The sequence below is a fragment of the Pseudophryne corroboree genome, chromosome 1 (genome assembly GCF_028390025.1).
Source record: "Pseudophryne corroboree isolate aPseCor3 chromosome 1, aPseCor3.hap2, whole genome shotgun sequence".
NCBI lineage: Eukaryota > Metazoa > Chordata > Amphibia > Anura > Myobatrachidae > Pseudophryne > Pseudophryne corroboree.
In genome coordinates, this window is record NC_086444.1 from 754466737 (window position 1) to 754493292 (window position 26556).

General features: G+C 48.6%; 1 protein-coding gene across 2 annotated transcripts in view; it reads left to right on the forward strand.

The window, feature by feature from the left end:
• PKD2 (polycystin 2, transient receptor potential cation channel) overlaps positions 1-26556 on the forward strand; it is a 208337-nt gene that overhangs the window by 176258 nt on the left and 5523 nt on the right. Inside the window, exons 11-13 of one of the 2 annotated variants that reach the window (XM_063916973.1) lie at positions 4690-4811; positions 5257-5374; positions 25145-25308. In XM_063916973.1, the coding sequence (XP_063773043.1) occupies positions 4690-4811; positions 5257-5374; positions 25145-25308 (404 nt within the window). The remainder of the gene's footprint in view (positions 1-4689; positions 4812-5256; positions 5375-25144; positions 25309-26556) is intronic. The other variant, XM_063916982.1, reaches the window with a different exon arrangement.

The window sequence follows — 26556 nt, forward strand, 5'->3', positions numbered from 1 at the left end:
ACCCCCTTCACAAAAGTATGTACTTCAGGAAGAGAGGCTAATTCTCTTTGAAAGAAAATGGATAAGGCCGAAATTTGGACCTTTATGGACCCTAATTTTAGACCCAAAGTCACTCCTGTTTGAAGGAAGTTAAGCAGACGGCCCAAATGGAACTCCTCTGTAGGAGCAGCTCTGGCCCCACACCAAGAAACATATTTCCGCCATATACGGTGATAATGTTTTAACGTCACGTCTTTCCTAGCCTTGATCAGGGTAGGAATGACTTCCTCCGGAATTCCTTTTTCCGCTAGGATCCGGCGTTCAACCGCCATGCCGTCAAACGCAGCCGCGGTAAGTCTTGGAACAGACAGGGCCCCTGCCGCAGCAGGTCCTGCCTTAGAGGAAGAGGCCACGGATCTTCTGTGAGCAACTCTTGCAGCTCCGGATACCAAGTCCTCCGTGGCCAATCTGGAACAATGAGGATTGTTCTGACCCTGCTCATTCTTATTATTCTCAAAACTTTGGGTATGAGAGGAAGAGGAGGAAACCCATAGACCTATCTGAACACCCAAGGTGTCACCAGAGCGTCTACCGCTACCGCCTGAGGGTCCCTTGACCTGGCGCAATACCGCTTTAGCTTTTTGTTGAGACGGGATGCCATCATGTCGATTTGAGGCAGTCCCCATCGATCCGTGATCTGTGCGAAGACTTCTTGATGAAGTCCCCACTCTCCCGGATGCAGGTCGTGCCTGCTGAGGAAGTCCGCCTCCCAGTTGTCCACCCCCGGGATGAACACTGCTGATAGTGCGCTTACATGGCCTTCCGCCCAGCGTAGAATCCTGGTCGCTTCTGCCATGGCCACTCTGCTCCTTGTTCCGCCTTGCCGGTTTATATGAGCCACTGCCGTGACGTTGTCCGACTGAATCAGAACCGGTTTTCTCCGAAGCAATTCCTCCGCTTGACACAGGGCGTTGTATATGGCCCTCAACTCCAGGACGTTGATGTGGAGACAAGTCTCTAGGTTTGACCAGAGACCTTGGAAATTTCTTTCCAGTGTTACTGCTACCCAGCCTCGGAGGCTTGCGTCCGTGGTCACCAGGACCCATTCCTGAATGCCGAACCTGCGACCCTCTAGCAGGTGAGCACTGTTCAGCCACCACAGGAGAGATACCCTGGTCCTGGGAGACAGGGTGATCCTTTGATGCATTCGTAAATGGGACCCGGACCACTTGTCCAAGAGGTCCCATTGAAAGGTCCTCGCATGGAACCTGCCGAAAGGGATGGCCTCGTATGAAGCCACCATCTTCCCCAGGACCCGCGTGCAATGATGCACTGAAACCTTTTTTTTTTTTTTTCAGAGGTTCCTGACCATGGCTATGAGCTCCTGAACCTTTTCGATCGGAAAAAAACCTTTTTCTGGTCTGTGTCTAGAATCAGGCCCAAAAAGGTCAGACGCGTTGTAGGGACTAGCTGGGACTTCGGTATATTGAGAATCCATCCGTGTATCTGCAACGTCTTCATGGACAGAGACACACTGTCCAGGAACTTCTCCCGAGATCTCGCCTTTATGAGGAGATCGTCCAAGTATGGGATAATTGTGACCCCCTGCCTGCGCAGGAGCACCATCATTTCCGCCATTACCTTGGTGAAAATCCTCGGGACCTTGGAAAGCCCAAACGGCAACGTCTGAAATTGGTAGTGACAGTCCTGCACTGCAAATCTCAGGAATGCCTGATGAGGGGGGAATATCGGAACATGAAGGTATGCATCCTTTATGTCCAGGGACACCATCCAATCCCCCCCCTCCAGGCTGGCGATGACCAGTACAGGTTCAGAGATTTTAGGTTTAAAATGGGTCTGACCGAACCGTCCGGTTTCGGAACCACAAACGGGGTCGAGTAATATCCCTCTCCTTGCTGGAGATGAGGAACTGTGACAGTCACCTGTTGAATATCCAATTTTTGGATTGCCGCCAACACTAGCTCCCTCTCTTGACGGGGGAAGCCGGCAGAGCCGATTTGAAAAACCGGCGAGGAGGCAAGTCTTCGAATTCCAGCCTGTATCCCTGAGAAACAATCTCTAATGCCCAGGGATCCACCTGCGAGTGAACCCAGACGTGGCTGAAAAACCGAAGACGAGCCCCCACTAGATCTGCCTCCCCACGGGAAGCCCCAGCGTCATGCGGTGGACTTTGCAGAGGCAGGGGAGGACTTTTGCTCTTGGGAACAGCTGTGTGCAGCTTCTTTCCCCTACTTTTCCCTCTGGCAACAAAGGACGATCCCTGTACCTTTTTGTTTTTATTGGAATGAAAGGACTGCATTTGATAATGAGGTGCCTTTTTTGTATGCTGCGGGGGGACATAAAGTAAGAAATTCGACTTACCAGTCGTAGCCGTAGAGACAAGGTCCGAGAGGCCGTCTCCAAACAACTCCTCCCCTTTGTAAGGCAAGGACTCCATATGCCGCTTTGAATCTGCATCTCCCGTCCACTGGGGGTCATTCCGAGTTGTTCGCTCGGTAAAAATCTTCGCATCGCAGCGATTTTCCGCTTAATGCACATGCGCAATGTCCGCACTGCGACTGCGCCAAGTAAATTTGCTATGCAGTTAGGAATTTTACTCACGGCTTTTTCATCGTTCTGGCGATCGTAATGTGATTGACCGGAAATGGGTGTTACTGGGCGGAAACAGGCCGTTTTATGGGCGTGTGGGAAAAAACGCTACAGTTTCCGGAAAAAACGCAGGAGTGGCCGGAGAAACGGAGGAGTGTTTGGGCGAACGCTGGGTGTGTTTGTGACGTCAAACCAGGAACGACAAGCACTGAAATGATCGCAGATGCCGAGTAAGTCTGGAGCTACTCAGAAACTGCTACGAGGTGTGTAATCGCAATATTGCGAATACATCGTTCGCAATTTTAAGATGCTAAGATTCACTCCCAGTAGGCGGCGGCTTAGCATGAGCAAATCTGCTAAAATCCGCTTGCGAGCGAACAACTCGGAATGACCCCCACTGTCGGGTCCACAAGAGCCGCCTAGCAGAAATAGACATAGCATTTATTCTGGAGCTTAATAAACAAATGTCTCTCTGAGCATCTCTCATATACAAGGCAGCATCTCTGATATGCTCTATGGTCATTTGAATAGCATCCCTATCTAAGGTGTCAATCTCCGTAGATAAGGAATCTGCCCATGCCACAACCGCACTACAAACCCAGGCCGACGCCATAGCCGGTCTAGCAATAGTACCTGAATGAGTGTAAATGTGCTTCAAGGTAATTTCCTGCCTGCGGTCAGCAGGTTCCTTGAGGGAAGCCGTATCCTGAGAAGGCAGTGCCACCTTTTTGGACAAGCGTGTCAGCGCCTTGTCTACGTTAGGCGAAGATTCCCAGCGTATCCTATCAGTTTGTGGAAAAGGATACACCATAAGAATCCTTTTGGGAACTTGTGGTCTCCTATCCGGAGATTCCCAAGCCTTTTCGCACAATTCACTTAGTTCAAATGAGGATGGAAAGGTGACTTCAGGCTTTTTCCCTTTATACATGTGTACCCTCGTGTCAGGGACCGGGGGTTCTTCAGTAATATGCAAAACCTCTTTAATGGCAATAATCATAGAGACATAGAGAGAGTATGCCAGCACACTCCCCAGCGCAATGATCCTGGAGACCAACACAAAATGTTTTTCCCCAGCAGCGCTGTATAATATGTTATCCGCCAATTATGTGCCCCCCCCCCCCCCCCCCCTCTCTTTTAAACACCCCTTCATTGTGTGTAAGCAGGGGAGAGTCCGGGGAGCTTCCTCTCAGTGGTGCTGTAGAAAGAAAATGGCGCTGGTAAGTGCTGAGGGAGAAGCCCCGCCCCCTCGGCGGTGGGCTTCTGTCCCGCTCAAACTTACAAAAATATGGCGGGGGCTCTTTTATATACATGTACAGTGCCCACCTGTACATGTATATTGTCTTTTGCCATAAGAGGTGTTTATATTGCTGCCCAGGGCGCCCCCCCCCTGCACCCTGCACCCTTACAGTGACCGGAGTGTGTGAGGTGTATGGGAGCAATGATGCACAGCTGCAGTGCTGTGCGTTACCTCCGTGAAGCTGAAGGCTTCTGCCGCCTGACGACTTATGTCTTCTGTTCTTCTAGCTCAGTGAGGAGAACGGCGGTGCGGCTCCGGGAGTGGATGCCCAGTAAGAACCTGCGTTCACCCCCTCTGGAGCTAATGGTGTCTAGTAGCCGAGGAAGCAGAGCCTATCTTAGACAAGAAGGTCTGCTCCTCTCTCCTCAGTCCCTCGATGCAGGGAGCCTGTTGCCAGCAGTGCTCCCTGTGAAAAAGTAGAGAAAAAATCTTTTAGGCAGAGAACTCAGGAGAGCTCTCTGCAGTGCACCCATCCTGCTTTGGGCACAGTGTAAAACTGAGGTCTGGAGGAGGGGCATTGAGGGAGGAGCCAGTGCACACCCAGAGTCCAAAGCTTTCTTAAAGTGCCCTATCTCCTGCGGAGCCCGTCTATTCCCCATGGTCCTTACGGAGTCCCAGCATCCTCAAGGACGTTAGAGAAACATATTTTCATTACCTACACCTCAGTGTATGGAATATGGAATTATATGGTGGAAACATTAACTAGTAATTTTCCACTCTGCTTTCTTGATTTTGTTGTTTACAAATGCAAATTACAGTATAGGTAAAACACAACTAAACATATTTATATATAATCTTCCCAGGCGTTTAGTAAGGCAATGGTGAAACTTAAGCTGAAAAAAAGCGCAGTGGATGATATTTCGGAGAGCCTCCGGCAAGGTGGGGGAAAGCTGAACTTTGATGAGCTACGACAAGACTTAAAGGGGTAAAATGATTTTTCTCACTGACCTTTTCCTTATCTTATTGAACAGATCAGCCCAGATTCCCCATATGTACAGTGCCATCTGTCTATTTATATAACATGTCCCACTGTTTTCTCTGGTAACTTCCTTGTTTTTGTATTAGAAAAACCACAAAAATATAGAACTCTATTTTTTTTGGGGGGGGGGGGGGGGGAAATGACATGATAACTAGATAGTGATTATGAAAAGTCAGATCACGCAGTAATTAGGAAAGTGGAATGTGATTGACATTGTAGCTTAGAATTCTGACTGATCATATTTATTTGGGGTTTATTTTACTTAGACGTTCATCTTTATTTCTGCATTCTTCATTACTGAATGCTCTTCTACAGTCAGAATTCACTATTAGGGAATCTACTGAGAAATACTATGCACACTCTTCTCATCTGCGTATTGCTCTCATTTCAGGAAAGGACATACTGACGCAGAAATTGAGGCCATTTTTGCCAAATATGACCAAGACGGGGACCAGGAGCTTACTGAACATGAGCATCAGCAGATGCGGGATGACCTGGAGAAAGAAAGGGTGAGCTACATTAAGTTGAGAATGTGTCTACTTTATTTTTTATTAAACATTGGGAGTTACAAGGATTGTGATATCTGTGTTGTGACAGGAATGATAGGTTGAGCACTGTGTTCTGTGTGTAACTTTTCTCTTTCGTCCTAGAGGATACTGGGGTTCCATTTAGTACCATGGGGTATAGACGGGTCCACTAGGAGCTATGGGCACTTTAAGAGTTTAATAGTGTGGGCTGGCTCCTCGCTCTATGCCCCTCCTACCAGACTCCGTTTAGAAAATGTGCCCGGAGGAGCCGGTCACAGCTAGGGGAGCTCCTGAGGAGTTTTTCTAGATTTATTATTTTGAGTTTGTTATTTTGCAGGAGGCTGATTGGCACCTGTCTGCCTGCTTCGTGGGACTTAGGGGGGAGAATGTCCCAACTTCCTAAAGAGTTAATGGTCCCGTTGCTCCGCTGACAGGACACTGAGCTCCTGAGGGAGTCATTCGCAAGCCCCACCATGGCGAGCGTACCCTCCCTCAGCACGCTGCCACCCCTAACAGAGCCAGAAGATATGAAGAGTAGTCAGTACAGCGCCGGCGTCCCGGTTAGCGGGTCGCCGGCGGGTATGGCGGCACAAGAGTATAAGCGCAGCTCTGGATGCAGGCTGCTCTCCAGGAGGCTCAGACAGCATGTGTATGTGGACGCTTGTGAGGGGCGCGCTGAGCCACCGCTGAACCCTACACTGAAATACAAGGTCTGACAGGTGTTCTAACCCGCTGTCAGACATAAATCACCTCAGGCCAGTATAAAGAAAGTGCGGGAAGCCGCGCGCCATTACGGGGGGGCAGGGCTTCACTCGTAGCGGACCCAGTGGCTAACCAGCGCCATTTTCTCACTGCAGATCTCACTACAGGATGCTGACAGGGAAGCGCTGCGCCTCCAGACAACTCCAGCATACCTCTGTGGTACCAGGGGGTTATAGAGGGAAGGGGGGGAGCAAGTAAATAGTACTGACTATCCTATTAAGGGTAGTTAGTCTGCGCCTGGCTTTTATAACTATATTAACTATATTAGGCACTGTGTGGCTGGTTTCCTCATACTCTGTGGCTCCCTGAAGGACTCTGTGGGAAATTGTGTATGACATTTTCCTGTGTGTGTGTATGTGTGCATATACCGTATATACTCGAGTATAAGCCGAGTTTTTCAGCACATTTTTTGTGCTGAAAAAGTTCCCCCTCGGCTTATACTCGAGTGATGCTCCGGAGCAGAGCGTAGAGAGCTCTGGGAAGGAGGGAAGGAGGAGGAGGGAGGGGGACACGGGAGCCGCAGCAGCGCACTGTAATTGGTGCATCAATCAGTGACGCTGCTGCAGCCGTCCGTCTCCCTCTCCCTGCTCGCTGAAGCACCGCCGCGCCGCCCGCCTCCTCAGCCGCTGCAGACTTTCCTGTATGACCTAAGGCCGGCCACCGATGCCCGCACCGCCTGCTGCTGCCCGCATTCCGCTGCCCCTTCATTCGTTTACACATAGCCCGTCAATGGTGAGTAGAGACAGGCGGCGGCAGTGGGGGGGTGGGGGGGGGGGGTTGGGGGCTGTGCATATCTGGCACCATGAGGGTATATCTGGCACTGTGAGGGCATATCTGGCACTGTGGGGGAATGTGTAGCACTGTGGGGGCATATCTGGCACCGTGGGGAAAATCTGGCAGTATGAGGGCATATCTGGCACTGTGGGGGCACATGTAGCACTGTGGGGGTATATCTGACACCGTGGGGGAATATCTGGCAGTATGGCACTGTGGGGGCATATCTGGCACTGTGGGGGCATATCCGGCACTGTGGGGGCATATCTGGCACTGTGGGGGCATATCTGGCAATGTGGGGGCATATCTGGCAATGTGGGGGCATATCTGGCAATGTGGGGGCATATCTGGCACTGAGGGCTGTGTACGGCTAGACTTGCATTTCCCACCCTAGGCTTATACTCGAGTCAATAAGTTTTCCCAGTTTTTTGGGGTGAAATTAGGTGCCTCGGCTTATATTCGGGTCGACTTATACTCGAGTATATACGGTATCTCACATTAACATGTCAAAGGACTGTGTGTCTTCTACAGCAGAGTATTTCTCTTCACCTGGAGAGTCTATACAATGTACTCAGAACAGTACACATTCTCAGGCTTCTGGGTCCGAACCCCATTGGGTGGACTCCACAAGGGGGATGATTTCAAATATTTCTACCAAATTAGCCCATACTGAGACGGAGATGCAGTTTTTAAGAAAATCTGTGGAGGATCTGATGAAGAAAGATTCAGCCCTCTCAACTGCACCTCTCACCCCACCCACGTATCCACAAAAGCGTACACTGGCCCAGATATTGCATGCTGACACTGATGACGATGCCTCAGATACAGGGGACGGTGAGGTGGATCTGGAAAGGCGAGGGAGTGGGAAGGGGGGGGGGGGGGACGCAGCTCTCGCCCAAGGGCTGCAAGCTATGATTGAGGCCATTAGGGATGTATTGCAAATCACAGAGAAGATACCTGTTGAAGACGAGGAATCTGAGTCTTATTTTAATGTAAAAAAAGCAATCCTCTGTTACTTTCCCTGCATCATAGGATCATAGGAGTTAAACTCGTTATTTGAAGGAACCTGGGAAAATCCAGAGAAAAAATTCCAGATCCCTAACAGGTTACTCATATTTTTCTCTTTACCTCAGGAGGATAGGAAGAAGTGGGAAAACCCACCTGTTGTGGATTCCTCTGTGTCTAGATTATAAAAAAATGTTGTTCTACCTGTCCCTGACGCAGCCTCCTTAAAGGATACAGCTGACCGCAAGATTGAGACTACACTCAAATCACTGTACACAGCTGCAGGCGTTGTCTCAGAGACACACTATTGCTTGTGCATGGATCTCAAGGGCCCTTGTAAAGTGGTCAGGCACCTTAACTGATGATTTAGATTTCATGAATAGGAGTGAAATTGACTTGCTTTTGCATCACATACAGGATTCTGCAAGCTTCATTGTGGAGGCCATGAAGGAAATTTGCCTGCTTAACGCACGGGTTACAGCTATGGCAGTTTCGGCACGCAGAGGACTGTGGCTACGCCAATGGACTGCGGATGCAGACTCCAGGAGAAGCGTGGAGAGCCTGCCCTTCACAGGTGAGGCCCTGTTTGGGAATGCACTGGATACGTGGCTATCCAAGGCAACTACGGGTAAGTCAACATATCTTCCTTCCGCAGCTACACCGGCTAGGAAATCATATCCTGCATCTACACTGCAGTCTTTTCGGACCGCAAAGTTTAAAAACAAATCCAAAGGTCCCTCCACTTCCTTTAGAGGAGTTCGAGGGAAATCCAGAAAACCTGCAGCGGCAGGTTCCCGGGAACAGACCTCAGGTTCTGTTTCCTCAAAACCTTTGGCATGACGGTGGACCACACTGCCTGAGAGTCAGGCAGGTGGGAGCAAGGTCACATCTGGGCAATATCATGCCTATACCCCTGGGTCAAAGATATTATTGTCCAGGGGTACAGACTGGAATTTTAAGTACTCCCACCTCACAGATTCTTCAAATCAGGCTTACCAGCTTCTCAGGAAGACAGTACAATCCTGCAGGAGGCTATTAAAAAATTGGTTCTGACACAGGTTATTGTTACAGTTCCACCTCAACTACAGAACAAGGGTTATTACTCCAACCTGTTCGTGGTACCGAAACCGGACGGTTCGGTAAGACCGATATTAAACCTAAAATCCTTGAACCCCCTACTTGCGGGTATTCAAGTTCAAGATGGAGTCTCTGAGAGCGGTAGTCGCAGGTCTGGAAGAGGGGGAATTCCTGGTATCTCTGGATATCAAAGATGCGTACCTTCACATTCCAATCTGGCCGCCTCACCCGGCCTATCTAAGGTTTGCACTACAGGACTGTCACTATCAGTTCCAGGCACTACCATTTGGCCTCTCCACAGCACCAAGGGTGTTCACCAAGGTCATGGCAGAGATGATGCTCCTCCTCCGCAAGCAGGGAGTGAACATAATTCCATACCTGGACGACCTACTGATAAAGGCATCTTCCAGGGAGAGGTTGTTGCAGAGTATTGCTCTCTCAACTCCAACTACTTCAGGATCATGGATGGATTCTGAATCTTCCAAAATCACATTTGTAACCGACAAGGAGACTTCCCTTCTTGGGGATGATACTCGACACGGAAATACAGAGGGTGTTTCTTGCATTGGAAAAAGCGTTGGTGATCCAGTCAATGGTCTGGGATGTCCGGAAGCCAGCCCGGGTATTGGTTCATCAGTGCATTCGTCTTCTGGGGAAGATGGTAGCCTCCTACGAGGCACTGCAGGATGGAAGATTCCATGCAAGATTCTTCCAGCTGGATCTCCTGGACAAGTGGTCCAGATCACATCTTCACATGCACCAGCAGATACGCCTGTCGTCGAAAGCCAGAATTTCGCTTCTCTGGTGGCTGCAGACTTCTCACCTTATCGAAGGCCGCAGGTCCGGGATTCAAAATTGGATGCTTCTAACCACAGATGCAAGCCTCAGAGGTTGGGGAGCAGTCACCCGGGGGGGAAACTTCCAAGGAAAGTGGTAAAGTCAGGAAGTCATCCTTCCAATAAACATTCTGGAACTAAGGGCCATATGCAAAGCCCTTCTACAAGCGGCACATCTTCTGCAAGATCAAGCCATTCACGTTCAGTCGGACAATGTAACGTCGGTTTCCGACAAAAACTGACGAAGAGCAGAGCTGCAATGTCAGCAGTAACTAGAATTCTTCTCTGGGCAGAAAGACACGCAGTGGCGCTGTCGGCAATCTTCATTCCAGGAGTGGACAGCTGGGAAGCAGACTTCCTCAGCAGACACGATCTCCATCCAGGAGAGTGGGGCCTCCACCCGCAGGTGTTCGTGGAGGTGACAAGCTGGTGGGGAGTATCTCAGATAAACGTGATGGCCTCTCGTCTCAACAAGAAGCTCCGGCGCTACTGTTCCAGGTTGAGAGACCTGCAAGCAGTGGCGGTGGACGCGCTGGTAACTCCGTGGGTGTTCCAGTCAGTGTACGTGTTTCCTCCGCTTCTACTCATCCCAAGGATTCTCAAAAAAACAAGGGTTCAGGCGTTCCTCATTGCTCCGGACTGGCCAAGAAGGGCTTGGTATGTGGATCTTCTGGAATTACTGATAGAGGATCCGAGGCCTCTTCCTCTTCGCGAGGACCTTCTACAGCAGGGGCCGTTTGTCTATCAAGACTGACCACGGTTACGTTTGACGGCATGGAAGTTGAGCGTCAGATTTTAGCTCAGAAGGGGATTCCGAACAAGGTGATTCCTACTCTGATCCAAGCTAGGAATGGAGTAACGTCTAAGCATTACCATAGTATTTGGGAAAAATATGTATCTTGGTGTGAGGCCAAGAAGTTTCCTGCGGTGGAGTTTCAACTGGGACATTTCCCCCTCTTTCTGCAAGCAGGTGTGGATGTGGGCCTACGCCTGGGCTCCATAAAGGTCCAGATTTCGGGCCTTATCCATTTTCTTCCAGAAACAATTGACTGCCCTCCCTGAGGTTCAGACTTTCTTAAATGGGGGTTCTGCACATCCAACCGCCCTTTGTGCCTCCTACGGCTCCTTGGGATCTTAACGTGGTTTTGCAGTTCCTGCAATCGGATTGGTTTGAGCCTTTACAGGAGGTAGATGTAAAGTTTCTTACGTGGAAGGCTGTCACACTGTTGGCCTTGGCATCAGCAAGACGTGTGTCAGAGTTGGGGGCGTTGTCTCACAAGAGCCTCTACTTAATTTTCCATGAGGGTAGAGCTGAGCTCAGAACGTGTCATCAGTTTCTTCCTAAGGTTGTGTCGGCTTTTCATATCAACCTATTGTGGTGACAGTGGCTACTGACACCTCTGCTACTTCGAAGTTCTTGGATGTTTTGAGGGCCTTAAAGGTATATGTGAAGCGGACAGCTCGCCACAGGAAATCAGACACGCTGTTTGTGCTTTTTGATCCCAACAAGATTGGGTGTCCTGCTTCAAAGCAGACAATTGCTCGCTGGATCAGGCTAACTATCCAGCATGCATTTTCCATGGCGGGATTGCCGAATCCAAGATCTGTACAGGCCCACTCTACTCATTCAGTGGTTTCTTCCTGGGCGGCTGCCTGGGGTGTCTCGGCTCTACAGCTTTGCCAAGCGGCTACTTGGTCTGGTTCGAACACGTTTGCTAAGTTCTACAAGTTCGATACTTTGGCCTCTGAGGACCTAAAGTTTGGTCAATCAGTTCTGCGGGAAATTCGGCACTCTCCCTCCCGTATTGGGAGCTTTGGGACGTCCCCATGGTACTAAATGGAACCCCAGTATCCTCTAGGATGTAAGAGAAAATAGGATTTTAATTACCTACCGGTAAATCCTTTTATCGTAGTCCGTAGAGGATACTGGGCGCCCGTCCAGTGCTTCGTGTTTCCTGCATCCTGCATAGTTACTTGATTAAGTATTGGTTCAGCTGTTGCTGTTCATGTTTCTTGTTTGGTTAGCATGGCTTTCCTTTGGTTATGTGTGTGCTGGTTCGAATCTCACCACTGTCTGTGTAATATCCTTCTCTCGAAGTATGTCAGTCTCCTCGGGCACAGTTTCTAGACTGAGTCTGGTAGGAGGGGCATAGAGGGAGGAGCCAGCCCACACTATTATACTCTTAAAGTGCCCATGGCTCCTAGTAGACCCGTCTATACCCCATGGTACTAAATGGAACCCCAGTATCTTCTACGGACTACGAGAAAAGGATTTACCGGTAGGTAATTAAAATCCTATTTTTGTAACAGTGGTGGTGCCTACATTTTACAGCTGTGTTCTGAGTGCAGGGATAAAGCTGGGTATAGGGTGAGCATTAGGACCGGGCACCAAACAGTTTTAGCTTTGTACTCCGGGTAGCTCAGTCTTCTCTTCTCCTATACCCCGCCCCAGACCCAATTGGCCCAGTACTTTCCGGTCTGCATATATAATGTCACCCAGTATAATAACTCCTGATTCCAGCCAGTGCTGGCTACTCACCCATGGAAGCTATCATAATGCGCCATTGGCTTAGGCATGCATCAGTAGAGAATTTATATAAAGATGGGAAATCCTGTGATTCTTCTTTATTATACCAATATTAACTATTGATGGTTAACACTTTAAAAGCAAAAATATGCGTTTTATAGCCTCCTTTGTACAAGTATGGTTAAACAGAAAATGTAAAAAAAAAAATTAAAATTAAAGTTCAGTTGCTCAAGAATGTAATAGATGATATTTCTCATACGTCCTAGAGGATGCTTGGGACGCTTCAAGAACCATGGGGTATAGACGGGATCCGCAGGAGACATGGGCACTTTAAGACTTTGAATGGGTGTGAACTGGCTCCTCCCTCTATGCCCCTCCTCCAGACTCCAGTTAGATTCTGTGCCCAGTGAGACTGGATGCACACTGAGGAGCTCTCCTGAGTTTCTCTGAAAAAGACTTTATGTTGGGTTTTTTATTTTCAGGGAGCACTACTGGCAACAGGTTCCCTGCATCGTGGGACTGAGGGGAGAGAAGCAGACCTATTTCTGTGAGTTTCAAGGCTCTGCTTCTTAGGCTACTGGACACCATTCGCTCCAGAGGGTCTGATCGCTAGGTACGCCTAGATGCTCGTTCCCGTCACCCCCCTTGCAGAGCCAGAAGTCAGAAGACGGGTGAGTAGAAGAAGATCAGAAGACTTCAGTGACGGCTTTGAGGTACCGCGCAGCGCGCCATGCTCCCACACACACACACAGCAGCACTACAGGGTTCTGTTTTATTCATATTAAAAGCGCTAACAGGTCTGAGGCATTATATTAAACGTTTCAGAACCGGGATAGGCGCTGGGTTGTGAGCTGGCAAAACTCCCTCTGTGTTTCTCTAACAGGCTTTGCTGTGGGTCTGTCCCCTATAGCCCCAGTGTGGTTGTGGGTGTCAGTACGCGTGTGTCGGCATGTCTGAGGCTGAGTGCTCTTCCCAGGAGGAGGCTGGAGTGGGGACAGAAAAGACTGTGGGAGTGAGCCTGTCGGAATCGCCGACTGCTGATTGGGTAAATGTTTTGAGTGTTTTGAATGCAAATGTGGCTCGATTGAATAAGAGATTAGATAAATCTGAGTCACAGAACCAGGCATGGAGAAAATCCATGGAGGATGCATTGTCACAAGTCCAGACCCCCTCGGTGTCACCGAAGCGTTCATTTACCCAGATAGCGGATACAGATACCGACACCGACTCTGACTCCAGTGTCGACTATAGTGATGCCAGGTTGAATCCTAAACTGGCTAAGAACATTCAGTACATGATTGTGGCGATAAAAGACGTATTACATATCACGGAAGACCCTGCTGTTCCTGAGACAAGGGTCTGTATGTATAAAGGAAAGAAACCTGAGGTAATGTTTCCTCCCTCTCATGAACTGAACACTCTTTTTGAAAAGGCTTGGGAAAATCCTGACAAGAAGTTACAGATTCCTAAGAGAATTCCGGTGGAATATCCGTTCCCCTCTGGGGACAGGGAAAAGTGTGAGTCAACTCCCACTGTGGACAAAGCTCTATCGCGTCTGTCCAAAAAGGTGGCGCTTCCGTCTACTGACACGGCAGCCCTAAAGGATCCTGCGGATCGTAAACAGGAAAATACATTGAAATCCATTTATGTCACTACGGGTACGCTGCTCAGACCTGCCGTTGCATCGGCATGGGTGAGTAGCGCTATTGAGAAGTGGGCAGATAACTTGTCATCTGATATAGATTCCCTGGATAGGGATAGCATTCTTTTGACACTGGGTTATATCAAGGACGCTGCAGCCTACCTAAAGGAAGCTGCGTGGGATATTGGCCTTTTGGGATCAAGGGCCAATGCCATGGCAGTCTCGGCTAGGAGGGCATTGTGGATTCATCAATGGAATGCTGATGCTGACTCTAAAAAGGCTATGGAGTCTCTGCCGTATAAAGGTGGTGTCTTGTTTGGTGACGGCCTCGCTGACCTGGTATCTACGGCTACCGCGGGTAAGTCATCATTTCTACCTTATGTCCCTGCACAACAAAAGAAAACGCCCCACTATCCGATGCAGTCCTTTCGGCCCAATAAATACAAAAAAGGACAAGGGTCTTCCTTTCTTGCTACTAGAGGAAGAGGAAAGAAAAAAAGGTCACCGGCTGTGGCAGGTTCCCAAGACCAGAAGTCCTCCCTGGCTTCTGCCAAATCCACCGCATGACGCTGGGGCTCCTCTGCGGGAGTCCGCACCGGTGGGGGCACGTCTCCAACTCTTCAGTCAGGTCTGGGTTCGCTCGGCCCTGGATCCTTGGGTATTTGAAATAGTAGCCCAAGGGTACAACTTGGAGTTTTAAGACGTGCCCCCTCACTGATTTTTCAAATCGGCCTTGCCAGCTTTTCTTCCGGAAAGGGAGGTAGTATGCGCTGCAATACAAAAGCTGTGTCAAAATCAAGTCATTGTCACGGTACCCCTGTCACTGCAGGGAGAAGGCTTTTATTCGAGCCTGTTCGTGGTCCCGAAGCCGGATGGCTCGGTCAGACTGATTCTAAAATCCCTCAATTTCTATCTGAAAAAATTCAAATTCAAGATGGAATCTCTCCATTCAGTGATCTCCAGTCTAGAGGAGGGGGATTTTATGGTGTTGGTCGACATAAAGGATGCCTACTTACACGTCCCCATATATCCTCCACATCAGGCTTACCTGAGGTTTGCTGTTCAGGATTGTCATTACCAATTTCAGACGTTGCCGTTTGGTCTGTCCACGGCTCCGAGGATTTTCACCAAAGTAATGGCGGAAATGATGGTTCTTCTGCGCAAGCAAGGAATCACAATTATCCCGTACTTGGACGATCTCCTGATAAAGGCGAGATCCAAGGAGCAATTACTGAAAAACGTTACGCTCTCCCTGACAATTCTGAAACAACATGGTTGGCTCCTAAACTTGCCAAAATCACAGTTGGTTCCGACAACACGGCTGTCATTCTTGGGTATGATTCTGGACACAGAATTACAGAGAGTCTTTCTTCCAGTGGAAAAGGCTCTGGAAATCCAGAACATGGTCAAACAGATTCTGAAACCGGCAATATTGTTGATTCATCAATGCACTCGGTTGCTGGGGAAGATGGTAGCGGCCTACGAGGCCATTAAGTTTGACAGGTTCCATGCCAGGGTGTTTCAGTAGGACCTGTTGGACAAGTGGTCCGGGTCTCACCTGTACATGCACCGGAAAATAATCCTATCTTCCAGGACCAGAATCTCTCTCCTGTGGTGGCTGCACAGTTCTCACCTCCTAGAGGGACGCAGGTTCGAGATCCAGGATTGGATCCTGGTGACCACGGATGCAAGTCTCCGAGGCTGGAGAGCAGTCACACAGGGGTAAAATTTCCAGGGAAAATAGTCAAGCTTGTCTGCACATAAACATTTTGGCATTAAGGGCCATTTACAACCGCCTTCTGCAAGCGGAACATCTTCTTCGCGGTCTGCCCGTCTTGATTCAGTCGGACAACATAATAGCAGTGGCGTACATAAACCGCCAGGGCGGAACAAAGAGCAGAGCGGCAATGGCGGAGGCCACAAAAGTTCTTCGCTGGGCGGAAAGACATGCAAGCGCTCTGTCAGCAGTCTTCATTCCAGGCGTGGACAACTGGGAAGCAGACTTCCTCAGCAGACACGATCTCCATCCAGGAGAGTGGGGTCTTCATCAAGAGGTCTTTGCAGAAGTGACAAGTCGTTGGGGAGTTCCTCAAATAGACATGATGGCGTCTCGCCTCAACAAGAAACTTCAGAGATATTATTCCAGGTCGAGCGACCCTCAAGCAATAGCGGTGGACGCCCTAGTGACACCGTGGGTGTTTCAGTCGGTCTATGTGTTCCCTCCACTTCCACTCATTCCAAAGGTGATAAGAAGAACAAGGGTTCAGGCGATACTCATTGTTCCAGACTGGCCAAGGAGGGCCTGGAATCCAGGACATCAGGAATTACTCATAGGAGATCCCTGGCCTCTTCCTCTACGAGAGGACCTGTTACAGCAAGGGCCGTGCGTGTATCAAGACTTACCGCGGCTGCGTTTGACGGCATGGCGGTTGAACGCCAAATCCTAGCCCGAAAGGGTATTCCCAGTGAAGTCATTCCCACACTACTTCAGGCTAGAAAAGAAGTAACGGCGAGGCGTTATCACCGTATTTGGAGAAAATATGTGTCTTGGTGTAAATCCAAGAAGGCTCCTACGGAAGAATTTCAGCTGGGGCGTTTTCTCCATTTTTTGCAAGCAGGTGTGGATGCGGGCCTAAAGTTAGGCTCCATTAAAGTACAAATTTCGGCCTTGTCAGTTTTCTTTCAGCAAGAATTGGCCTCCCTTCCAGAAGTTCAGACCTTCGTGAAAGGAGTGCTGTACATCCAACCTCCCTTTGTGCCCCCAGTGGCACCATGGGATCTTAACGTGGTGTTGCAGTTTCTGCAATCTCATTGGTTTGAACCTTTACATAAGGTTGAGCGCAAATTCCTCACTTGGAAAGTGGTCATGCTGTTGGCCTTGGCATCCGCAAGGCGGGTGTGTGAATTAGCGGCTTTGTCTCTAAAGAGCCCCTATTTGATATTCCATGTAGATAGAGCGGAGTTGAGAACTCGCCGGCAATTTCTACCAAAAGTGGTTTCATTGTTTCACATGAACCAACCTATTGTGGTGCCAGTGGCTACTGAAGCCTTGGCGGAATCGAAGTCTCTCGATGTGGTCAGAGCTTTGAAAATTTATGTCGCCAGAACGGCTCAGATTAGGAAAACGGAGGCTCTGTTTGTCCTGTATGCTCCCAACAAGATTGGGGCTCCTGCTTCCAAGCAGACTATTGCACGCTGGATCTGTAATACGATTCAGCATGCTCATTCTATGGCGGGATTTCCGTTGCCGAAATCGGTGAAGGCCCATTCTACGAGAAAGGTGGGCTCATCTTAGGCGGCTGCCCGAGGGGGCAATACAGCTTTGCCGAGCGGCTACTTGGTCGGGTTCAAACACTTTTGCTAAGTTCTACAAGTTTGATACTGAGGAGGACCTCATGTTTGGTCAATCGGTGCTGCAGAGTCATCCGCACTCTCCCTCCCGTTCTGGAGCTTTGGTATAAACCCCATGGTTCTTGAAGCGTCCCCAGCATCCTCTAGGACGTATGAGAAAATAGGCTACTGGTAAATCCTTTTCTCTTAGTCCGTAGAGGATGCTGGGTGCCCCTCCCAGTGCGGACACTATCTGCAGTACTTGTTTAATAGTTATTGCTTGTGTTACACAAAGGTTGTGCTTTGGTTATGGTCAGCCTGTTGCCGACTTTGTTCATGCCGTTGACTGGAATTCTGTCAAATGCCAGGTTGTACGGCGTGTTTGGTGGTGTGAGCTGGTATGTATCTCACCCTTAGTTTAACAATAAATCCTTTTCCTCTAAATGTCCGTCTCCCTGGGCACAGTTCCTATAGCATAGAGGGAGGAGCCAGTTCACACCCATTCAAAGTCCCATGTCTCCTGCGGATCCCGTCTATACCCCATGGTTCTTGAAGCGTCCCCAGAATCCTCTACGGACTAACAGAAAAGGATTTACCGGTAGGTATTTAAATCCTATTTTTCCACCCATCTCTAAGCTGTGCTTGACCTGTAGGTCACTTGAGTGTTTTATACAGTTTTATTACATTAGCTTTATCTGTGAGAACCACATGTTCATTACTTTGTGCAGTTCCTAGTGTGAATAATCTCAATTGCATGCACTTGCCCTCATATAACTGGCTAATTAGTAACTTACAGTTAGACATCTAAGAAATATCTTCCTAAACTAAGTGGATTTAAAGCTGGTAGCACAAAACAATATAAAACAAAAGACTGTAAAGCTTGTAAAGTGCAAGTCATACTAAGATTATAATGCCACAAGACAATCACATTACGTCACCTTAAATTTAATGGCTTTTACATGACAACTATACTAATATTTGATGGAACAGGTCATTATATTATGAAGGTGAGTTAGTATAACAAAGTTTTGATATAGAGTTTAGAGATCCTTTTTATATTTCACACTGCAAATAAAACTGCAGTTGCTACTTCACAACATTAGATGGCAGAAGATGCCAGTCATAAACTATGTGGCAAATCCTGTCCCTCGCCACGTAACTGACCCTAAAGCCGGGTACATATTCAGGTACATCGTCTAGTGTGTACACATAATATGCGAGTCCCCACGGGTCGTTAACGACATCCCCATTTGACGCTGCAAAGAGGGACAATGGGGCATGTCACGCCTGTTCTCCATCCCACCCCTCATTGCATCCGGATCGACAAGTGTGTATGCACTTGTGGCATGTCTGGTTCCGTCGGCAGCGATGTCGTGCTAGGTACACATTGCCTAGTGTGTACACAGCCTTAGGAAGACATATACATATAAAATAAAGACCACAGATAGAACAAAAGGTTACAAGCAGGGACAAATGTAACTTCTATATTAGTGTCAATAGAAGTCGACTGTAGGTAAATTATGTTAATGTATAAGTTGGGAGGCTTTATAAATAAAGAACAATTACAACATAAAAAGGACTATATAAGTGGTTCCCAAACTTTTTTGTTTCACGGCGCCCTAGAGTTTCTGAATATTTTTCACTGCACACCTAGGCCAAAAGTTTCTTATTGAAAAATGTAAAAATCTATACAAAATTAAGTAAATTATGCTTTTCTATTACGTCCTAGAGGATGTTGGGGTCCACATTAGTACCATGGGGTATAGACGGGTCCACCAGGAGCCATTGGCACTTTAAGAGTTTAACAGTGTGGGCTTGCTCCTCCCTCTATGCCCCTCCTACCATACTCCATTTAGAAAATGTGCCCGGAGGAGCCGGTCACAGTTAGGGGAGCTCGACAGAGCTTCTTTAGAAAGGTTTTTTTTAAAGTTTATTATTTTACAGGGAGGCTGCTGGCAACAGCCTCCCTGCTTCGTGGGACTAAGGGGGGGAAGTAGTGTCCGCCCTGCGGGGTCTGAGCCACTATCTCCGCTGACAGGACTCTGAGCTCCTGAGGGGTAGATCGTTCCCCACCACAGGGGATCGCTCACCCCAGCAGGGTATGGAGCGCAGTACTAACTGCGCTCTGGGGCTCAGCGGTACTTAGTGGGGCGCCCTGAGCCAGCGCCTACACCCTACACTGAACTTCCAGCCTGTCGGGGTCCCTGGATCGCTGCCAGCATAATTCCTCAGGCCAGTATAATCTTCTGAAGAGCGGGAAGACAGCGCCATTTTGGGGGCGGAGCACTCCTCAGAGGGGATCCAGCAGTGTTCAGCGCCATTTTCCTGCTTGCACAATGCTGTCAGTGAAGAGCAAGTCCCTCCAGAACAACTCCAGCTATCTCTCACAGTGCCAGGGGGTTGTAGAAGAGGGGGGAGGCTGTATACAGGCTGTGTAACCTATTAAGGTGCATAGTCAGCGCTGGTGGGGGGTCTCCCTTTACCTAAAAAGTGCTGTGTGTGGGTTGGCTCCAATCTCTGTGTTTCTCTTGCCATTCTTGGGGGTGAAACTCTGTCTGCCCTCCCCTGTGTGTGTGTGTGGCGTGTCTGTGGTCTCCATTAAGCTATGTCCAGGGGCTCTGTGTCATATGCTGCGGAGGATATGTCCTCTCAGGATGATCCCATTCCATGTATAAGGATTGCACTGTTTTAGCACAGATACCAGCAAGGGAGCCTGAGTGGTTATCCTCTATCAAATCTATGATTTCTCAGATTTCTGATAGGGTTGCACAGAATGAATCTGCAACTCAGGCTTTACAGAACTCTATGGCAGTATGGCCCAGTTCTGTTACCTCAGGGCTGTATATTCCCAAAAATGTGCTCTTGCCCAGATTATGTAAAATGACACGGATACCGATTCTGACACTGAGGACGGTGATGGGGATGTGTTGAGGGGGGCAGCATCTCTTGCAAAAGGGGTGCAGTTGATGATAGTGGCCATTAGGGATTTGTTGAATATTACTGATACAACACCTGAGCAGGTTGAGGAGGCTTCTTTCACTAAAAATAAGAAAGCCTCGCTAACCTTCCCTGCGTCAAAAGAATTAAATGCTATTTTTGAAAAAGCTTGGGAAAACCCTGAGAAAAAATTCCAGATCCCTAAAAGGGTCCAGGTGGCGTTTCCTTTCCCTGTGGAGGATAGGAAAACCCGCCCATTGTTGACACGTCTTTATCCAGACTCTCAAAAAACGTGGTTTTACCTGTTCCAGGATCCACCGCCTTGAAAGATCCGGCTGATCGTAAAATTGATAATACGCTCAAATCCATGTACACGGCTTGAGGGGGCTATACTACGTCCCACTATTGCCAGTGCTTCGATTGCCAAAGCTATAGTAAAGTGGTCAGGCACGTTACTTGAAGATTTGGATACTATGGATAAATCTGATGTTGAATTGTTTTTGCGTAACATTCATGATTCTGCAGGATTTCTGGTTGAATCCATGAAAGACATGGGTTCCATAACTGCAGGAATTTCTTCCATGTCTGTCTCAGCTTGTCGAGGACTGTGGCTGCGACAGTGGTCTGCCGACGCGGAATCCAGGTGAAGTGTGGAGACCCTACCCTACACAGGTCAGGCTCTCTTTGGGGAAGCGTTAGATGCATGGATCTCCACGGCTACAGCGGGTAAGTCACCTTTTCTTCCCTCAGCTGCACCTGCTACGGAGAAACCCTTTTCTTCAACTGCATCACAGCCCTTTCGGGCTGCCAAGCTACGAAAGGCCAGACCGTCCAACACCTTCTTTAGGGGAGGTCGGCCCAAATCCAAGAACCTCCTGCTGCGGGTTCCCAGTATCAGAAACCTGCTTCAGGTACGCCGAAGTCCTCCGAATGACGGTGGACTGCACGCCCCGGAGGTGGGGCCGGTGGGAGCGAGACTCAGGCATTTCTGTCACATCTGGGTGTCGTCCAGCCTGAATCCCTGTGTGCAAGATATCATGTCCCAGGGGTACAGGCTGGAATTTCAAGATCTCCCTCCTCACTGATGTTTCAAATCAGGCTTGCCAGCTTTGCTGGCAGACAGGGCTGTCCTGTAGGCAGCCGTCCAGAAGTTGGTGGAGGCACAGGTTATTGTACCGGTCCCTCCTCATATGCAAAACAAATGTTACTATTCAAACCTTTTCGTGGTACCGAAACCGGATGGTTCAGTCAGGCCCATTCTGAACCTAAAATCGCTAAATCCCTTTCTGAAGGAGTTCAAGTTCAAAATGGAGTCTCTAAGGGCGGTGATATCAGGGGGAATTCCTGGTATACCCTGGATATCAAGGATGCGTACCTCCACATTCCGATTTGGCCGCCGCATCAGGCTCATCTCCGATTCGCACTGTTGGACTGTCACTATCCTTTCCAGGCTCTGCCATTTGGCCTCTCCACAGCACCGAGGGTATTCACCAAGGTGATGGCGTAAATGATGGTTCTCCTCTGCAGACAGGGGGTGAACATAATTCCATATCTGGATGATCTGCTGATAAAGGCATCGTCCAAAGAGAAGCTGTTACAGTCCATCCTTCTCACGACCCACCTGCTCAGGGAACACTGTTGGATCCTGAATCTTCCAAAATCAAATTTGGAACCAACCAGGAGGTTGTCCTTTCTGGGAATGATCCTCAACAGGGAAGTGCAGAGGGCGTTTCTTCCAGAGGAAAAAGCGTTGATGATACAAACAATGGTCCGGGATGTCCTGAAGCCAGCCCGAGTGTCTGTTCATCAGTGCATTCGCCTTCTGGGAAAGATGGTGGCCTCTTACGAGGCTCTACAGTACGGGAGGTTTCATGCTTGGTCCTTCCAACTGGATCTCCTGGACAAGTGGTCGGGATCCCATCTACATATGCACCAGAGAATACATCTGTCACTAAAGGCCAGGATTTCACTCCTCTGGTGGTTGCAACTACCTCGCCTTCTGGAGGGCCGCATGTTTGGGATTCAGGACTGGATCCTTCTAACCACGGATACAAGTCTCCGGGGCTAGGACGCAGTCACTCAAGGGGAGTCCTTCCAAGGAAGGTGGTCAAGTCTGGAAGCCGGCCTGCCGATAAACATTTTAGAACTAAGAGCTGTCTACAACAGTCTTCTCCAAGCGGCCCATCTTCTAAGAAATCGGGCCATTCAAATACAGTCGGACAATGTAACGACAGTGGCTTACATCAACCGACAGGGCGGAACGAAGAGCAGAGTTGCAATGTCAGAGGTAAACAGAATCATCGTCTGGTCAGAAAAACACGCGTTGGCGCTGTCAGCAATCTTCATTCCAGGAGTAGACAACTGGGAAGCGGACTTCCTCAGCAGACACGATCTCCATCCAGGAGAGTGGGGTCTCCATCCGGAGGTGTTCAAGGAGGTAACAGATCTTTGGGGTGTACCTCAAATCTACATGATGGCCTCTCGTCTCAACAAGAAGCTTCGGCGATATTGTTCCAGGTCAAGGGACCCGCAAGCAGTGGCGGTGGATGCCCTAGTGACTCCGTGGGTTTTCCAGTCGGTGTACGTGTTTCCACCACTTCCACTCATTACCAGAGTGCTAAAGCTCATAAGGAGAACAAGGGTTCAGGCGATCCTCATTGCTCTAGACTGGCCAAGAAGGTCTTGGTACGCGTATCTTCTGGATCTACTACTAGAAGAGCCGAGGCCTCTTCATCTTCGGGAGGACCTGCTGCAGCAGGTGCCGTTCGCCTATCAAGACTTACCGTGGCTGCGTTTGATGGCATGGAGGTTGAACGCCAGATACTAGCTCGGAAGGGCATTCCGAACAAGTTTTTTCCTAACCTGATACAGGCTAGGAAAGGGGTTATGTCTAAGCATTACCATCGTATTTGAAAAAAATATGTATCTTGGTGTGAGTCCAAGAAGTTTCCTACGGTGGAGTTTCAACTGGGACGTTTTCTCCTCTTCCTGCAAGCAAGTGTGGATATGGGCCTGAGGTTGGGATCCATAAAGGTCCAAATTTCGTCCCTATCCATTTTCATCCAGAAACAGTTGGCTGCCCTCCTTGAGGTTCAGACTTTTTAAAGGGAGTTCTGCACATCCAACCTCCCTTTGTACCGCCTGCGGCACCCTGGGATCTTAACGTGGTGTTGCTGTTCCTCCAGTCGGACTGGTTTGAGCCTCTACAGGAGGTTGAGGTCAAGTTTCTCACGTAGAAGGCTGTTACTTTGTTGGCCTTAGCTTCTGCTAGAAGTGTGCCGGAGTTTGGGGCTTTGTCATGTAGAAGCCCATACTTGATCAACCAACCTATTGTGGTTCCAGTTGCGACTAACTCCTCAATTTCATCAAAGTCCTTAGATGTTGTAAGGGCTCTAAAAATCTATGTGAGGAGGACTGCTCGTCACAGAAAATCAGACTCGCTATTTGTCCTGTATGATCCCAAGAAAATGGGGTGTCCTGCTTCTAAGCAGACGATCTCTCGCTAGATCAGGTTCACTATCCAGCATTCGTATTCTACGGCGGGATTGCCGTGTCCTACGTCTGTTAAGGCCCACTCTACTCGTAAGGTGGGGTCTTCCTGGGCGACTGCCCGGGGTGTTTCGGCGTTACAACTTTGCAAGTAGCAACTTGGTCTGGGTCGAACACGTTTGCAAAGTTCTACAAGTTCGATACTTAGACCAAACCTCAAGTCCTCAGAGGCCAATCTGTTCTGCAGGAGCCTCCACGCTCTCCCTCCCGTTCTGGGAGCTTTGGTACATCCCCATGGTACGAATGTGGACCCCAGCGTCCTCTAGGACGTAAGAGAAATAGGATTTTGGTTACCTACCTGTACCAGTAAATCCTTTTCTCGTAGTCCATAGAGGATGCTGGGCGCCCGCCCAGTGCTTCGTTTTCCTGCTATCATTATTTGGTTCAGTACAACTTCGTTTTAGTTGAGTACTGCATTGTTACTTGGTAAGTAATGTTTCAGTGGTTGCTGAGTTTCAAGCTAGTTAGCTTGATGTGCCTTGTATGTGTGAGCTGGTGTGAATCTCACCACTATCTGTGTATATTCCTTCTCTCGAAGATGTCCGTGTCCTCGGGCACAGTTTCTAGACTGAGTCTGGTAGGAGGGGCATAAAGTGAGGAGCCAGCCCACACTCTCAAACTCTTAAAGTGCCAATGGCTCCTGGTGGACCTGTCTATACCCCATGGTACTAATGGTACTACACGTGTGCGATTTTGAGGCATTTTTCGCCAATGCCTTTTCACACAAAAAAAAGGTGAAAAGGCATTGGCGAATGTTTCCATAAAAAAATGGGTAAAAATGGCCTCAGTTGAATAGGCATTGTGGTGAAATCAGTAGCTCCGAGATTACCGGAGCTAATTGCATCCCCTCCCATATAGTGGTGGTGTTTCATTAAATTAGGTATTATGACTTGATTTATGACTGTACTTGTTGCCATAGTACCCTTACTCATATACAGCGCTTATGTTACCGTAGTAGTGGTTTAGAGTTTTTAATCCTTTTTCCCCTTACTAGCTTGCTGATTTTAGTAACCCAATTCATTACCTCTCTCATTTATTAAGTACCTTATTAGTCATAACTGTTTTTAGGATATTGCTCTTTAAGAATACATTTCTCCACTCTATGTGAGGAGACCTGGAAAACATGCAATGTTAGTATTCCCTTAGGACTGGAATTGGAAAAAAAATGTTATGTGTTCATTTCATTACTCAGATCTGTATTTTATTATTTATTCCTTAATAAAAGCATTGCATAAAAAAATGAATGTGCTACTTTGTATGTTTTCCACTCCTCATGACCATCAATCAGTAGCTGCCTGTTTGTTTCCCACAAGGAGGACTTGGAGCTGGACCGGGGCTCTCTGCCTCGTCCCATGAGTGGCCGTAGTTTCCCACGCAGTTTAGATGACTCAGAAGAGGATGATGATGAGGACAGTGGGCACAGCTCCCGCAGAAGAGGCAGCAGCTCCAGTGGTGTCTCCTATGAGGAGTTCCAAGTGTGAGTGCACCTGTTACATTTCTGTAGAAAGTGGTTACCCAGAGAAACGCCTTACATCTGTAACTCAGGGAAGCAACTGAGCATGCCCATAAAAAAAAAAAAAAAAAAAAAAAAAAAGATCTACATTGTTACAATGTTTTTTCTTTTTGTCCATTTGCCAATAGACTGCACAGCTGTCAGTATTACATTGTGGAAGATTTCATGTTCAGCTGTAGATTCACTTTAAACTATAGAAAACACTGTAACCTTTATAGTGCACCCAAGATGACTGCCTCACCTGGTATGCCCGTGGGTGGGATGAAAAAAATACATGGGTCTGTTGGCTATGTAACAGCTTAGCTTTAGTGTGCAGCAACTTTCCCATTTTGTGTCATCTCCTCCAGGCATTGCCTATTCCACCCATGGTAGCATTTGTAGTGGGTTCAAAATGGCTGCCTCATCTGTTATCCTTCGTGAGTGGGATAGATAACCCATGAAAGTTAATGGTTACACCAGTCCCTACATTATGTCCACTGTATCAATTATGTTCATTGTTTTGGTTTTCTTTTTCTGTAATACTAAACCCTGTGCTTTGAGCCCTGATGGAGGAAATCGCTACATAAATATATTTATTATTATTATGGAATAGAAGCAGTGACCACATAAATGTACCATATGATGTAATGGACTTTTCCTACTGTCATGGACAGTTTATGGTGGACATAAAGAGAATTCATATCAAAGAATAGATTGGGTCGGACATGTGCTGTGTACATTCAGATATAAGGGTATATTCATTGAGTGTCGGAAGCTGCCGTCTTGTCGGAAAGACTGCAGCTTCCGTCAGATTTAGGTCGTAAAAGGTTCCGACCTATTCAATGACTCTTATTTTTTTCCCGACAAGTCGGGAATTCCCAACTTGTCGGAATCCACATACTGTTGGAAGCGCGGCCAAACCCGCTCCCCCTTCCGCAGCAGCCATGCACCTCCACCACCGCCGAGCCACCAGGTGACGAGGAGAGCTGCTGGGGGCTGAGCACTTCCACCCCCGAGGCCCAGGAGGACTCATCATGTCACGGATCGCTCGCGGCGACTCCCGGAGGACGCGGCTCCTTGATGAAGACCAGCTGGGGGGCGCCACCGCTGCTGCCGTTAGAGGGCGGGGGTGCTGCTGCTGCTGGCAGTGGGTGCTGGAAGTAGAGGCGCAGGGTGAAGCGGGTGCCTTCAGACGCACGCAGCGTGCCACCCTCTAGGGATACCCGGCAGGTC